Genomic DNA, 16,163 nt, shown 5'->3' with positions numbered 1-16,163 from the left:
GTTGGTGAAGTTTGCGCACTTCAAGATGGCGAGGCCTACTCCGACTTTCTTGGCTGCTAAGTTCCGCAAGGGACTTAGTGAGGATATTGCTGGTTTTGCTTCGAGAGACTTTGGGACACTGGTGCAGCAGTGTCGGGACATCGAGGACTTCTGTAACTCGAGTAAGGCCAAGAGGGCCAAGATTGCTGAGATGAAAGGAGCTGATAGTTCCACTTCCTGGAAAGACAGGAAGTTTGCTGGAAAAGGCAAAGGGAAACAGTTGGCTGCTAGGCAGGCGCCTAGTCAATTCAAGGGGACATCAACACAGGGGAGTGCGACGAGACTTCCTACTCCCAGATGCACGGGATGTGGGAGGGTTCATCTGGGGACGTGTGCTACCGGTCAGACCATTTGTTTCCAGTGTGGCAAGGAGGGCCACTATGCTAGAGAGTGTCTGTCGTCGACGGCGAGAGCTGCAGCAGTTTAGGCAGTTCCACTTCAGATGGTTCCCCTTCCACCTACAGCGGCACCAGATGTGCCACTTGCCACTAGGCGAGTTTATACCCTCGATCGTCAGCAGTCGGATCGAGCTCCGAACCTTGTCTGAGGTACTGTTTTGGTGCATCATCTGTTGATGTATTGTTTGATTCCGGGGCTACGCATTCTTTTGTTGCAACCCCGATTGCTTTGGGGCTTGAGTTGCCCATGTTTGTGCTTTCTCCACCGTCGCGGTTGACTACCGCCACCGGAGAAAAGTGTGATACCTCCACTGTACATCGAGATGTCGTGTTTCAGTGGGATGGCCGTGATTACTCGGTAGATCGGATTGGATTGTCGATGGCTAATTTGGAAATCATCCTTGTCGTGGATGGATTGTCCAATAGTTGTGTGATGATTGTTTGTTTGATTTTGTGCCCAGTGAGTGGTGATGTCTCCGTGTGTTTCCACAACCAGTGCCTCGCCTTTATTGTTGCGGGATAGGAGAACCTTGTGAGCAGGGACATTGGTTATGTCATGATCGGGAAGTTTGGCGAGTGGGACATGGGAGGATATCACTGGCATCCCTGTGGTGAGGGAATTCCTTGAGGTGTTTCCTGAGGAGATTTCTGAGTTTCCACCACAGAGGGAGATAAAGTTCTCCATTGATTTGTTGCCTGGTGTGGGGCCTATTGCATTAGCTCCATACCGGATGTTCCGTCAGAAGTAGCTGAGCTGAAGAATCTTGTTGGGAGTCTTTTGGCGAAAGACTTTATCCGACCGAGCGTGTCTCTTTGGGAAGCACCGGTCATTTTGTTGAGGCAAGAGGCTTTACGCCATTACTTAAGCGTGATGGTGCTCTGTTTGAGAGTGTGAACTTCTCTTCAGGGAAACTGAGTGTGTAACACTTGGAATTGGTGGCAAGGGCCACGTGTGTCTTGTATATGCGAGGCAGTGCATGTACTAGTAGTTTGTGAGTTGAGTGGTCTCCATGACTCTAGGTTTTTATGTTGATCATTGATATGCGTCATGAGTAGTTGGCATGTTAACACCATGGATAGTGTTAAGCATGAAATGAGTACAGTGAACTATGGTAATATATGTCAATGTTATTTCACCTTTGACTAACTCTCAATTTTGCAGATACCATGGAGAGTGAGGTATACCGTTACATAGAGTTTTTAGCTATTATGTTATTAAAATTTAAAATTTTGCAGGTGTACGTGAACTAAGGTACGTTACTATGTAAATGAGTTGGTTAACTAACATGTATTGGTGGAATTGAACATGATTATGATTTAGTACTTTGAAATGAATATGAATTTATTTTGAGGATATGGATTATAAATTACTAGTCTTGTTGAAGTTAGAGTCATGGAATAGGACCTAACTCACTCGAGTGTTGTGTAGATTAGAGTTTGTGAGGTTAGGTCACCCTATTGAGGGAATGACTGATGATCCCAGAGAATCGGATGACGTCGTGACGTCATTGTGAAACTTTGAGTTCTGACAGTGACCTCTTTGTTTGAGGATGCACTTCTCGAATTTGAGACTTTGAGAGTCGAGAATGAGCTTTTGGAGAAGAACCAAGATGGTGTGTCGTGGATTGAAGAAGGACATAGCGGTGTATGTGTCCAAGTGTTTGATTTGCCTGAAGGTAGAGATTGAACACCAGAAGCCGTTGGTAAGCTTCAACCTCTTGAGGTACCGTTGTGGAAGTGGAAAAGTATTTCCATGAACTTCGTGATGGGTCGGCCTAAGACCCAGGTTAGTAATGACTCTTTTAGGGTTATCGTGGACAGATTGTTTAAGTCTGCCCACTTTCTTCCGGTAAAGGTGAGCTTCTCGTCAAAGCAGTTGGTCATACTGTCGTTCGCGAGATCGTGAGTCTTCACGGGGTGCCCGAGAGTATCCTTTGTGTTAGGGACCCGAAGTTCACATCTCGGTTTGGGGAGACGCTGCTGAGAGCTTTTGGAACTCAGTTGAGACTGAGTACAACCTATCACCCTCAGACTGCTGGACAGATTGAGCGGACCCTCCAGATCTTGGAGGACATGTCGAGGGCGTGCACCTTGGAATAGGGCCCCGCATGAGATAGGTACCTGTCTTTGGTAAAGTTTTATGATTGTGTGTTCCTTGCTAGCCTGGGCATGGGACCCTACGAGGCGCTGTTTGGTAGGAGGTGTAGAATTCCTACCTGTTGGTCTGAGATTGGAGATAAAAAGAGTTGTTTGGTTTGGACCTTGTCCGATTACCATCTGTCGGGTCAGATGATCAGAGGAAAGCTGATGCAGGCGCTTAGTCGTCAAGAGGACTACGTTGATGTTGAGCATCGTTCACTGGAGTTCGGTAAGGGTGAGCACGTGTTTGCGAAGCTTTCACTGTCACTGGTGTTGTTCGGGCACTTGGAGTGAGGAAACTGAGCCTGCGGTTCTTTAAGCCATACCAGTTACGTGGTAGAGTAGGATCTGTTTCCTACCGGTTTGCCTTGCCTTCGAACTTGGACAGCACCCAAGACGCGTTTCACGTGTCTCAACTTCGCAAGTTTGTAGCGGATCCTTCGCACGTGGTGCAACCGGATGTTGTGGAGGTTCGGGAGAACTTGAAAACTCCCGTCGAACCACTAAAGTTTCTCGATCATGGCGAGAAGCAGATGAGGAGCAAGATCATTTCAATGGTCAGAGCACGTTGCACGCGGAGAATTCCTGAAGGTTAATTCTGGAAGCGAGAGGACGAGTTTCTCTGGCAGTATACCGCGCTTCGGGACAGGTATGTTTTCTGATTTAATTAAGGACCTGCACCGTTAATTAAGGAATTTAATTAAAAATTATGAGAAAATAGGAAATGATTCCATAATTGACCCTAATAATTATTATGAGGCTCTAATAATTATAGTAAGTGATTGATAATGCTGAAAGTCGCTTTTCGGAAGAAAAGTGCAGATACCGATTCTGCTAGTCGGTATAAATGTGTACCGAAAAAGTATCCCGGAAAATTATAATAAGTGCATGTTAATTACTAGAATAATATGTAGGACTTGTAAAATGAGTTTCAAGTCAAAATAATGAGAACTGGTGCCAGAAGCCGGTACTGGCTATGAAAAGCGCGTACCAGAAAGGTGCTCCGAAAATTATAAGAAAAATATGATAATTCTTGTAAAATTGAGTAGGTTAAGAATCCAAAGTTTGGGATTAAAATGCTAAGCGTAGCAGTTAAAGCTAATATTGTGTGTTAGTGACTTAACCGCTTATAAATAGTGCTTGGCACTAAACCCTAGGCTGATTCTTCAACCACTCTACGTGTAACTTGGAGGCCAGCTGCTGCCATCACCTTCCCTTAGCCTCCCATGCTTGTTTTGTGCAAAGTCTTCATCTTTTCTTCTTTGTTTCACCATCTAAACACTTGGTTGAGTGTGTGTGAGCTTTGTGAAGAGGGTGAGTGCTCCATTCTGAGTTGTGGTTATTGTTAGTGAGGTGTTGAGGGGCTGAGTTGGTGTTCTCTTGGTGAGAGCTCTTGTTCTTGGCTTCTTGAGCTTCAAGAAGCCACCTTTTGGCACAAAGAACCTTGCTTGTGTTGTCATTTTCGTGTGCCTTGAAGGTCAGACCTGTAGAGGCAGTGTGGTGAGCTCCAAGAGCCATTGTTCCTCTGTTTTGAGCTTTGGTAAGTTGTACCAACCTTGATCTTGTGTTTTGATGAGTAAAAGAAGTGTCTTGGTATGTTTAATGAGTTAAACAAGTAACCAACTGTCATATGAACATATATGAACCTTAAGATGCATGTTTAAGTTTCTGGAAGTGTTAAAAATGGAACCTTGGAGGGATATCTTCGCGAAATGCAGAAACTGCATTCTGTCGCGAAATATCCGGATATTTGACGTGGAATATCCGGATATTGATATCCGGATATGGATATCCGGATATGGGAATCTGGATATCCGAATATTGATATCCGGATATTGCCTGTGAGATATCCGGATATTGCATATCCGGATATGTCCCCGAGGAATATCTGGATATTCTGGGTTTGCGAGGAACAGTAGCGTACTGTTCATCCAGAACTGATCTATGGGTTTGTGGACCCTAGTTTGAGGAAGTTGAACTTCTGTAATTAATTAATGTAAGTCAGAATCGTATGATTAAGGGCTTATGGCTTGGTGAGAAGCCTTAAGACGTAAAACGTAATGGAAAGGCGTTGTCTTAATATTGTATGCTTGCGGTGCATGTTGTTGATGTATTGTTGGTCCATAACAGATTGTGAATCTGCTATGTTTGGACTTTGAGTTGTGGACTCTTGGCTTTGGGTGTTAGCTTGCAAGGTAAGCTTTCGTGTCCTCGGTTTAGCCATTGTTGGTTCCACCATGTCCCATGGGGGTATGGTTATACGCATGATGTTGTCTTCATGTACTGTTTTATTGAAATGCTATGGAGCTGTTAAGTGCAATTGCTGTATGATATTTATGTGGTGTTCGCCTTAAAGGGAAACCATGGGGTGGCCCTTTGGGGGTGGGTACAGCATGAGCTGATACAGCATGGGCTGGTGTGGACAATAGACGTATTCCTGCATTTCTCTGATCAGTAGAATAGTTATAACCCACATGACATGATTATCTGCTGCATTGCACTATTTTGGAAATTATATTGTTAAATTGCTTTTGAACTTATATTGCACATGTAAGTGAGCTTGGGGTGGAAAATCCTTGAGGACCCCTTGTCTTACTGAAATTTCTGTTAGAGATCTCACCCCACGTTTGGGGCGCTTATTTCAGGTTCAGGTAAGGTCGAGACCTCAAGCGGCAGGAGGCCGGAGCTGAGTTAGATATTGCTGTTATATTATGCTGACTTGTTGGATGCTGGTTATGCATGCTGCTTTATGCTTTTAGCTTCAATTTATGATTGTATATCATCTTGTTGAGACGCTGTTGATTTGGTGAGCATTGGGATTGTCCATGACACATAGTCTTGTTTATGTCTTGTTTTATTTAGAGTTGTAATAATGTATCAGGATTATGGTCCGGACTACGAGTTGTAGATCTGTGATACTAGATACACACTTTATTTATATATTGAGGTATATCAGTTGATGTCTTATTGCAATTTACATACAGGCGATGTTTTTATGAAATTGATTAAGTAATCAACTTGGCTAAGTATATGATGTCATAATTGGAAAAGAAAAAGATATTCCGCAATTTTTATTAAGCGCAGCTTAATACAATGTAATGTTAACAAACCAGATGCATACGGGGTGTTACAGCAATCATATCATCATTCACAATCTTCAAGTGCATGACATAAGGACAATGTTTTCTTCTTTGTTTAATGTCTTTAGGCTTCTCATAAAACCATAAGCCCTTAATCACTTTGATTCTGACTTAGTTAATTATTACAGAGGTTCAGCTTAACCAATCATGGGTCCACAAACCCAAAAATACCATTCTGTCCGAACAGAACAGTGACACTCTTGAAATTCCTAGAATATCCGGATATTTGTCGGGTCCATATCCGGATATTCATATTCGGACATCATATCCGGATATCCATATCCAGATATCTCCAACCCCATATCCGGATATCAATATTCGGATATTATATCTGGATATTTCGCGACAAAATGCATTTCTGCATTTTCGCGAAGATATCCATCCAAGACATCATTTTTAACACATATTAACGTTAAAGCATGCATATTTAAGCCCTTTTAGACCAGTGATCAGGTTAGCTACTTAAACAACTCATTAAACATGCCAAGACTCCACTTTTAACCCATAAGACTCATGATCAAAGGTGGTGAAGCTTACCCAAAGGCTTGGAACAAAAACAAAGATGCTCTTGGAGCTCACAATGTAGCTCTAAAGTCTGACTTCAAAGGGTTCACGAATTGACCAACAAAGCTTGGTTCTTTCTAAATAAAAATGGCTTCTTGAAGCTCAAAATGCCATGACAAGGGCTCCCTCAACAAGGTTCAAGAACTCAGCCCCTAAACTCCTCAAAACAGAGACCCAAAGCTCAAAAACAAGGTCTCCTACCCACCCTCAATGCCTTATCTCACTCACACAAGGAGGTTTGGTGAAGGAACCAATAGGAAAGGTGGTTTCTTGGCTCACAAGTGAAGGGAGGAAGGTGGTGGCTGATGGAGAGCAAGGTGCTTCAGAAATGAGTCATGTAGAAGGCACCAAAATGACCTATGATCATGTGCCAAGTCATTATATAGTCCACTTAAGTTTTAATCGCACTGTATTAGCGCTAATGGCTACGCTTATCATTTTAATCCCAAACTTTGGATTCTGAACCTAGCCATTTTTCTAATATTTTTCATATTTTTATTTTATTTTTCGCAACACTTTTCTGGTACGCGCTTTTACGTAGCCGGTATCAGTTCTGATTCTAGTTCTCATTATTTTGACTCCAAACCTGTTATACTAGTCCTATTTATTATTCTAGTAATATATACACACTTTTCATAATTTTATGGGATACTTCATCGGTACGCATTTATACCGTGAGGCATAACCGATATCTGCACTTTTCTTCAGAAAAGTGACTTTCAACAATATTAATCACTTACCATAATTATTTAAGTCTTCTCATAATTATTAGGGTCAATTATGGAATTATCTCTTTAATCTCATAATTAATTAATTAAATTCCTAAATTACCGGTGCGAGTTCTTACAGGCGAAGTATCCCTAAAAATTATAATAAAAATACAAATATTCCTAGAAAAATATCTAGGTCTAAGATATAAAGTTTGGAGTAATAATAATGAGCGGTGATGTCCGAACTAATACCGGATATGTACAAAATGCGTACCGATAAAGTATTGCGAAAAATAATAAGAAAAATATGATAATTTCTAGAAAAATGGCTAGGTTCAGAATATTAATTTTGGTAGAAAAATAATTAGCAGAGCTATTAGAACTAATACCGGATGCTTAATAGTGTGCCACTATAAATAGGTGGGCACACTAACCTAGGTCAGAAATTTACACTAATCCTATGTAGCTTGGTTGCTGCCACCTTCTTCTCCATAGGGAAGTTTGAGCTTTTCTTCACTTGCACACCCAAGACTCCACATTTTCTCTTGATTATCCTCTTCCATCATTGTGCATACTTGTTAGCAAGTATTGGGGGAGTGGGGAGAGTGTTCTTGTGAGTTTGGGATTCTGTTTTAGGGCATTGAAGGGCTGCCCTCCATTGTTGTGGAAGTAGGAGCTTGTTTCACCTCCATTGAAGCTTCATGAACCAAGCTTTGGGAGGAAAGAACCTACCTTGGTGTGGGGATTTTCGTGCATCACCAAGTCAGTGGCTTGGAGCACCTCCTTGGTCGTCAAAGCTTCCCCATTTTTTGAGTTCAAAGGTCCCTAGGTAACTACAAGTCATTTCCTTTGTAAATTCTTGAAAATGAGCTACTTTGTGAAGTAAAATGTGGAAATACTAATGATGCATGTAAAATATGTTAGAATGATGTTTAAGCATGTTAGTTGGACTTCTGTTTTGATAAAAATTGGACCTTGGAGCCTTGGAAGTCATTGAAACCGCGGATTATGATGAAAATTCTGCAGATTTCGTGTTCTGTCCGCGTGGTAATCGATTACCCTGTGCATGGTAATCGGTTACCATGTGGAGTAATTGATTACCCTGTTTTTGGTAATCGGTTACCATATTGAGTAATCGATTACCATGTTTTTGGAAATCGGTTACCGTGTTGAGTAATCGATTATCCCCTGTATGGTAATCAATTACCCCCTATCAGAAAGACCGGAAACCAGTTCTAATGCGTGAGAAAGTCCCCATATGGGCATGGTACCCTAGGAAGTTAGTGTTACTGTTGGAAAACATTAATACCTTTAATTGTGGGGGTTAATACGAGATAATTATGATTTAGAAAGCATGTAAACTGTAAGAACCTGCACCGTTAATTACGGAATTTAATTAATTAATTAAGAGATTAATGAGATAATGCCATAATTAACCCTAATAATTATGTGAAGGCCTAAATAATTATTGTAAGTGTGAAATAATATTGAAAGTCGCTTTTCTGACGAAAAGTGCAGATACCAGTTCTACTCGACGGTATAAATGCGTACCGATGAAATATCCCGGAAAATTGTAATAAGAATGGGAATATTCCCAGAATAATATATAAGACTAGTATGTCAAGTTTCAAGTCGAAATAATGAGAACTGATGTCAGAACTTATACTGGCTATGTAAAAGTGCGTACCGGAAAAGTACTGCGAAAAATAAAATAAAAATATAAAAATCTTAGAAAAATGAGTAGGTTCAGAATCCTAAGTTTGGGATTAAAATTCTAAGCGTAGCAATTAGCGCTAATACAGTGCGATTAAGACTTAAGTGGCCTATATAAGTCCTTGGCACATGATCCTAGGTCATTTGTGTGTGCCTCCTACGTGAGTTTTGCTGAAGTTTCAACCAGCCACCCTTGCCACCTTCTTCTTCCCCTCTTGTGAGCCAAAGTGAGCACCTTTGGTCTTTGTTTCTTCACCAAATACCTTGTGTGAGAGAGAGCTTGCATGGTGAGTGAGAAAACACTCCATTCCTGAGTTGGTGGGTCTGTGTGAGTGGGTGTTGGGGGCTGACATCCTTGGTTTTGTGGTTTGAGAGACATTCTTGCGGTGGTTCGAGCTCCAAGGAGCTACCTTTGAAGAGAAAGAACCTTTGTGGTGTGCCATTTTCATGCACTTTCTAAGTCTGAACCTTGAGGCTGGTGAGTGAGCTCCAAGAGCACCATTTGCTTCTGTTTTGAAGCCTTGGGTATGTTCCCTACCTTGATCATGAGTTTTTCTTGTTTAAAGGTTATGTCTTGACATGTTAATGAGTTAAACAAGTAACCAACCTGTATATGAACCTAAAAGAGAATAAAAATGCATGCTTGGACGTTCTAATGGGTTAAAAGTTAAACCTTTGGAGTGATATCTCGCGAGATGCAGAAACTGCATTCTGTCGCGAAATATCCGGATATGATATCCGGATATTGATATCCGGATATGGGATCTTGTGATATCCGAATATGGGATATCCGGATATGGCCCTGACATATATCCGGATATTCTGGGAATTCGAGGCAGTAGTTGTATTGTTCATACAAAATGGTATTTTGGGTTTGTGGACCCATGATTGGTTTATGTGGACTTCTGTAATAATTAATCTAAGTCAGAATCAAGGTGATTAAGGGCTTATGGTTTTGTGAGAAGCCTAAAGACATGAAACGTAAAAGGAAAGTGTTGCCTTTATGTCTTATGCTTGTAGAATATGATTGTTGATATGATTGTTGGTCCAAGCAGATTGTGATTGTGCTGTTTGTGGACTTTGAGCGGGTGTGGACCTTGGATTGATTGCTTAGAGGTAAGCTTTCGTATCCTCGGTTTAGCCATTGTTGATTCCACCATATCCCATGGGGGGATGGTTTATATGCATTATGTGTTTTCATGCTTTGATATTTGAAACGTTGATGAGCTGTATTGTGCAAGTGCTTATGATATGCATGTGTTGTTCCACCTATACGGTAAGCCTGAGTAAGTGGTGACATGCAAGATGGTGAGGCTGTGGGTGAGGTACAAGCGGTGTTCTTTATATTAATTGTAGGTAATAGACGTATGTAAACCCTGCATTTCTCTGGCCAGTAGAATAGTTGACACATGTAAGAACTCGCACCGTTAATTAAGGAATTTAATTAATAAATTATGAGAAAATAGAAAATGATTCCATAATTGACCCTAATAATTATTATGAGGCTTTAATAATTATAGTAAGTGATTAAGAATGTTGAAAGTCGTTTTTCGGAAGAAAAGTGCAGATACCGGTTCTGCTAGTCGGTATAAATGCGTACCGAAAAAGTATCTCAGAAAATTAAAGTAAGTGCATGATAATTACTAGAATGATTTATAGGACTTGTAAAACGAGTTTCAAGTCCAAATAATGAGAACTGGTTCCAGAATCTGATACTGGCTATGAAAAGCGCGTACTGAAAAGGTGCTCAGAAAAATATAATAAAAATATGATAAATCTTATAAAATTGTGTAGTTTCAGAATCCTAAGTTTGGGATTAAAATGCTAAGCGTAGCAATTAAAGTTAATACTGTGTGTTTATTGAGTTAGTGGCTATAAATATTATTTTTAAGGGCACAATGCCCTAGAAAACAGAATTCCTTACGTGAGAGAGTGGCTGACCAGCATTCCCACTTGCCTCCATTGGCTTCCTTCCTTCATTGCTTGAGCTTTGAGGCTTATTCTTTCATGGAAACTTCTCCTAAACACTTGTAGTGAGTGAGAGTGATCTTTGGGAGTGTGTTGGTGGCATTTTTCTGAGTTGAGGGTGCTGACCTTGGTGTGTGGAGCTGCTATTTTGGGTTGTTGGGGTTGGTGGAGCTTTTGCCTTGGCACTTGGTGCTCCAAGAAGTGATCTTTGGGTGCAAGAACCTACCTTTGGCTCCATTTTCGTTTTGGGAACCAAGTCAGAACCTTTGGTGTTGGTAGTGAGCTCCAAGAGCATCCCTCTTTTCTGTTTGAAGCTTGGGTGAGTGGTTGAACCCTTAAACTTGTGTTTTGATGCTTAAAAATGGAACCTTGATGCATGTAAAGGTTAAAAGATGATAACTTAATGTTGGGTAATGTCAAACACACCTAGAAATGCAAGTTTAAGTGTTTAAAATCGGTAAAACCCAACCTTGGAAGGATATCTTCACGAAATGCAGTTTCTGCATTCTGTCGTGAAATATCCGGATATCTGCCCGTGAAATATCCGGATATTGGATATCCGGATATGATATCCGGATATGGGATATCCGGATATGGGGATCTGGATATCCGGATATTGATATCCGGATATGCACCCGAGGAATATCCGGATATTCAGGAATTTCGTAGAACAGTAGCTGTGCTGTGTGTACAGTAGGCTATTGGGGGTTTGTGAACCCTAGATTGATGAAGTTGAACTTCTGTATTTAATGAACTAAGTCAGAATCATGTGATTAATGGCTTATGGCTTTGTAGAAGCCTTAAGACGTAAAACGTAAAAGGAAACGTAGTCTTTATGTTAATGCTTTTGAGCTATGTATGTTGATACACTTGCTGGCCCTAAATCAGATTGTGATCTGCTGTGTGTTGGACTTGAGTTGTAAGGACTCTTGGCTTTGGATAGCGAGCTTGCAAGGTAAGCTTTCGTGTCCTCAGTTTAGCCATGTTGTGGTTCCACCATGTCCCATGGGGGTGTGGTTATATGCACGTTGTGTTACATGCTTTGAATATTTGAAATGCTGTTGAGCTTTATGTGTAATGGCTTTTAATATGCATGTGTTGCTTCATCTTGACGGTAAGCCTGAGTATGTGGCGTCATACGATATGGTGATCCGGGGTGAATGCAAGTGGCGTCTTGCACTAATTGTGGGTAATAGACGTATACTTATTCCTGCATTTCTCTGGCCAGTAGAATAGAATTGACACACATGACATGATTATCTGCTGCATTGCACTGTTTTAGAAATGATATTGATGAACTGCTTTTAAACTTATATTTCATGTAAGTGAGCTTGGGGTGGAAGATCCTTGAGGACCCCTTGTCTTACTGAGATTTCTTGTTTAGAGATCTCACCCCACGTTTGGGGAATGCTTATTTCAGGTTCAGGTAGTATGGTGACTGATGCCTCTGACGGCAGGAGGCCAGAGCTTAGCTGATTATGATATTTATGTTGTATTGCTGCCATGACTGGATTTGGATGTTGTTTATGTTTTCCGTTATTTATGATTATGTTGTTGTTGAGACTGATGTTGGGCTTGTTGCCTTATTTGAGTGAGCATGGGGATTGTCCATGACACTTTATGTTAGTAGTTTTGGATTGGAGTTGTATAACCTGCTAGTTGGTCCGGCCTACTTGTGGTAGTCCCGTGATTTCTAGAGACACACTTATATTATCTATGTTATGAGGTATTTCAGTTAGCTGTTTTATTGCAATTACATATAGGCGATGTTTTATTAATTGATTAATAAGCAAGTTGGTAATGATAATGACATCATAATTGAAAAGAAAAAGATATTCTGCATTTTTAATTAAGCGCAGCTTAATACGATAGTATGGTAACATTACCGGATATATACGGGGTGTTACAACACACATGACATGAGATATCTGCTGCATTGCACTGATTTTGGAACTTATATTGTTTTACTGTTTTAGAACTTATATTGCACATGTAAGTGAGCTTGGGGTGGAGAAATCATTGAGGACCCTTTGTCTTACTGAGATTTCTTTTTAGAGATCCCACCCCACGTTTGGGGCACATTTTCAGGTTCAGGTAACTCGGGGGTTGATACCTCGAGCGGCAGGAGGCCGGAGCTGAGCTGACTGTTGTATATCTGCTATGATGATATGATTGGATGCTGTTTATGTTTACTGTTTTTATGTTGATTATTGAGCTGAGACTTTGTTGGGCTTTGTTGCCTTATTTGGTGAGCATGGGGGTTGTCCATGCCACATTGATTTGACTTTGTTGATTTAGATTTGAGATGTATAAACTATCAGGATGTTGTCCGGTCTACGTGTTGTAGCTCCGTGACTAGAGACACAGTTTATAGACATTTAACGTGGTATTTCAATTAGATGTTTTATTGCAATTTACACACAGGCGTTGTTTTGAAAATGATTAAGTAATCAAGTTGGTAATTGATAATGACGTCATAATGGAAAATAAAAAGTTATTCCGCAACATTTAATTAAGCGCAGCTTAATACGATGACATGATAACAAACCGGGTATACACGGGGTGTTACATAAACGAAAGAGAAAACATTGCTTAATGGATATGAAATTTGGGATTTCTGAATATTAAATTATGATTTCATACAAAACAGATTGCAATTGTCGGATTGTGTGACTGTTGGGGTGCATGTGTATACCGAGCCTTTGGATAGGGATTTTGACACTACAGGTAAGCTTTCGTGTCCTCGGTTTAACCATTGGTGGTTTCACCATACCTCATGGAGGGATGGTTTATATGCATGATGTGTTATTTTCTGAAAATATATCTGTTAATATGATATGCTGTTGAGCTGGATTATGTTTTAGTGCATTTGTCATATGTATATGTATGTGGGGTATTCACACGAGACGGTAACCCCTGAGCATGTTAGGCCACATGCAAGATGGTAAACCCGTGTGTGAAGTACATGGTGGACTCCTTGTACTGTAGGTTGTAGACGTACGTAATGCTTATATTTTTTTCTCTGGCCAGTAGGATGCATAGACACATGACATGGACATATGCTGCATTGCACAGATTTTGATATTATACTGTTGTTACTATTTTAGAACTTGTATTACACATGTAAATGAGCTTGGGGGGAGAGATCCTTAAGGACCCCTTATCTTACTGAGATTTCTCTTTTGAGATTTCACCCCGTGTAAGGCACATTTTCAGGTACAAGTACTTCTGGGGTTGATACCTCTAGCGGCAGGAGGCCAGAGTTGAGTTGAGATGATGCATGCACCTTGCCATATTATCATGATTTATTTCTTGCTGTTATGTTTTATGGCCATTGTATTTGATACATGACTTGATGTTATGTTGCTTTATTTGGTGAGCATGGGGGTTGTCAATGCCACATTGGAATAAGCTCTTTTTATTCAGACTGAGTTGTACTATTGTATCAAGACATGTCCGGTCTACGTGTTGTAGCTTCGTGACTTGATGCATTATTTATGTCATGAGGTTATTCAGTGTAGTTATTTATTGCAATTTATATACATGAGACTTTTGAAAATGAATTAAGTAAATCCACTTGGTAAATTGATTATTTTTCATAACTGGAAAAATTTAGCTTCCGCAATTATTTAGCTGCGCTTATTACCATTATGTGTTTAATACACCAGGTGCACACGGGGTGTTACAAATATCATTGGAATGCAGTGGTCCGTATCCTCATGTACATTAAGAATGCTCCACAGATAGAAGATCCACCTTTGGGTATTGTGTATTCCTTGAAGGTAACTTGGTTTCTTGGAAAAGCAAGAAATAAAGTGTAGTTGTCAGATCAAGTGCTGAAGCAAAATATCGCTCCATGGCCACAACCACCTGCGAACTCATCTGGTTAAAACAAATATTGAAGAAACTCAAGTTTGGAGGCATTGACACAGCATCTCTCATTTGCGATAATCAAGTTGTTTTACATATTGCTTTCAATCCAGTGTTTCATGAAAGGATCAAGCACAATGAGATAGAATGTCATTTTATTACAGAAAAAGTCCTCTAAGGAGATATACTCACTAGTTTTGTTAACTCAACTGAACAATCAGTTGATATATTCACTAAGTCTTTGAGAGGACCTATGATAGATCATTTATGTAACAAGCTTGGAGTATATGATCTATATACTCCAGCTTGAAGAGGAGTATTGTAAATAGTAGTTTAAAAGCCTCACATCATGTATATCTCTTTGTATTTCATTTCTTTTCAGTTATATAATAGACTCTTTGCTCTTAGTTAAAACACACGGATTCCATTATATGTCTCTTATCTTTTCCTTTTTCTTTTTTGAAAACTGATACTAATTACCTCTTTGAGGCGAATCAAAACCCCCCGGTATCCCCACGGGTTCGACTTTTTGAGCCGCCGATGGGACTAATCCAGAGTTTGGGTGCGAGTCCAAGGATTACAATACTTATTCCCCTCCCCAGATGGTGTTAGTGGGATTCGAACCGAGACCCTCTTCCACCACTAAATCCCCATGCTACCAAACTGAGCCACCACACTTACACACTTTGACAGTTAAAGAAAACATAATTCATGCATGGAATTGTCAAAGAAACTGCCACGGAAACTTAAACTCTAAACAGTAACCCTTGGCAAAATCTCCAATCCTAAAAGCATTAAAAACTAAAAAATACAATAAAAATAAATGCAAATTTAGTAATGCCATGGGAAAATAGAGAACCCAAATAACATAATCCAAAAGCATTCAAAACCCAGGTCAGATTTTCAGTTTTGTCAAATTTGACGTAAGTTGAAATATTATATCTTACGTTATTGAGAAATATTAAAATATTTTAATTTATGAAACATTGAATAATTACTTCTTTTCAGCCCGTAGTTTCTCTTATTGCCATATACAATCGTCAACGGAGTGTTATATATAAGAAGCTCGGAATGTTCTAGTGTCAACAAATTTGAATAATTCATAAGAGGTTGTTGTTTCAAAACTCTGCTCAGTCATGAGACGAACAATAGCTCTTTATTCATCTCTTGCTCTATTGCTTTGCCTTTGTTTCATCTATCATATTGAGGGTCTAAATAGTAGTTTTAGTGTGGAACTCATACACCGTGACTCTTCAAGATCACCATTCTACCGTCCCACAGAAACTCAATTCGAGAGAGTAGCCAATGCTGTGAGTCGTTCTATCAAACGTGCTTCTATCCCTACAAACACACCTCAGACAACCATAACCCCAGATCGAGGTGAATACATCATGAGCTATTCAGTTGGCACCCCACCATTCCATCTCTTTGGTATTGTTGATACTGGTAGTGACATGGTTTGGCTACAATGCAAGCCTTGTCAAAACTGTTACCACCAAACCACACCAATGTTTGATCCTTTAAAATCCCAAACTTACAAAAACATTCCTTGCTCTTCTGCCACATGTCGATCTCTACCTGATACCTCTTGCTATAATAAACAAGTTTGTGAATATACCATT

General features: G+C 40.1%; 1 protein-coding gene across 1 annotated transcript in view; it reads left to right on the top strand.

Annotated features, from left to right (window-relative positions):
• Window positions 1-15,677: 15,677 nt before the first annotated feature.
• Window positions 15,678-16,163, top strand: part of LOC133310838 (aspartic proteinase CDR1-like) — a 1,281-nt gene continuing 795 nt past the window's right edge. The window contains exon 1 of the mRNA XM_061511836.1: window positions 15,678-16,122. Within this exon, the coding sequence (XP_061367820.1) occupies window positions 15,678-16,122 (445 nt within the window). The remainder of the gene's footprint in view (window positions 16,123-16,163) is intronic.

This window comes from Gastrolobium bilobum, unplaced genomic scaffold, assembly GCF_033153095.1.
Source record: "Gastrolobium bilobum isolate Gb01-03AN ecotype WA unplaced genomic scaffold, APGP_CSIRO_Gbil_v1 utg75287, whole genome shotgun sequence".
In the NCBI taxonomy this organism is placed as follows: domain Eukaryota; kingdom Viridiplantae; phylum Streptophyta; class Magnoliopsida; order Fabales; family Fabaceae; genus Gastrolobium; species Gastrolobium bilobum.
The sequence above is the reverse complement of the archived record's forward strand: the minus strand, read 5'-3'. Positions and strand labels throughout refer to the sequence as shown.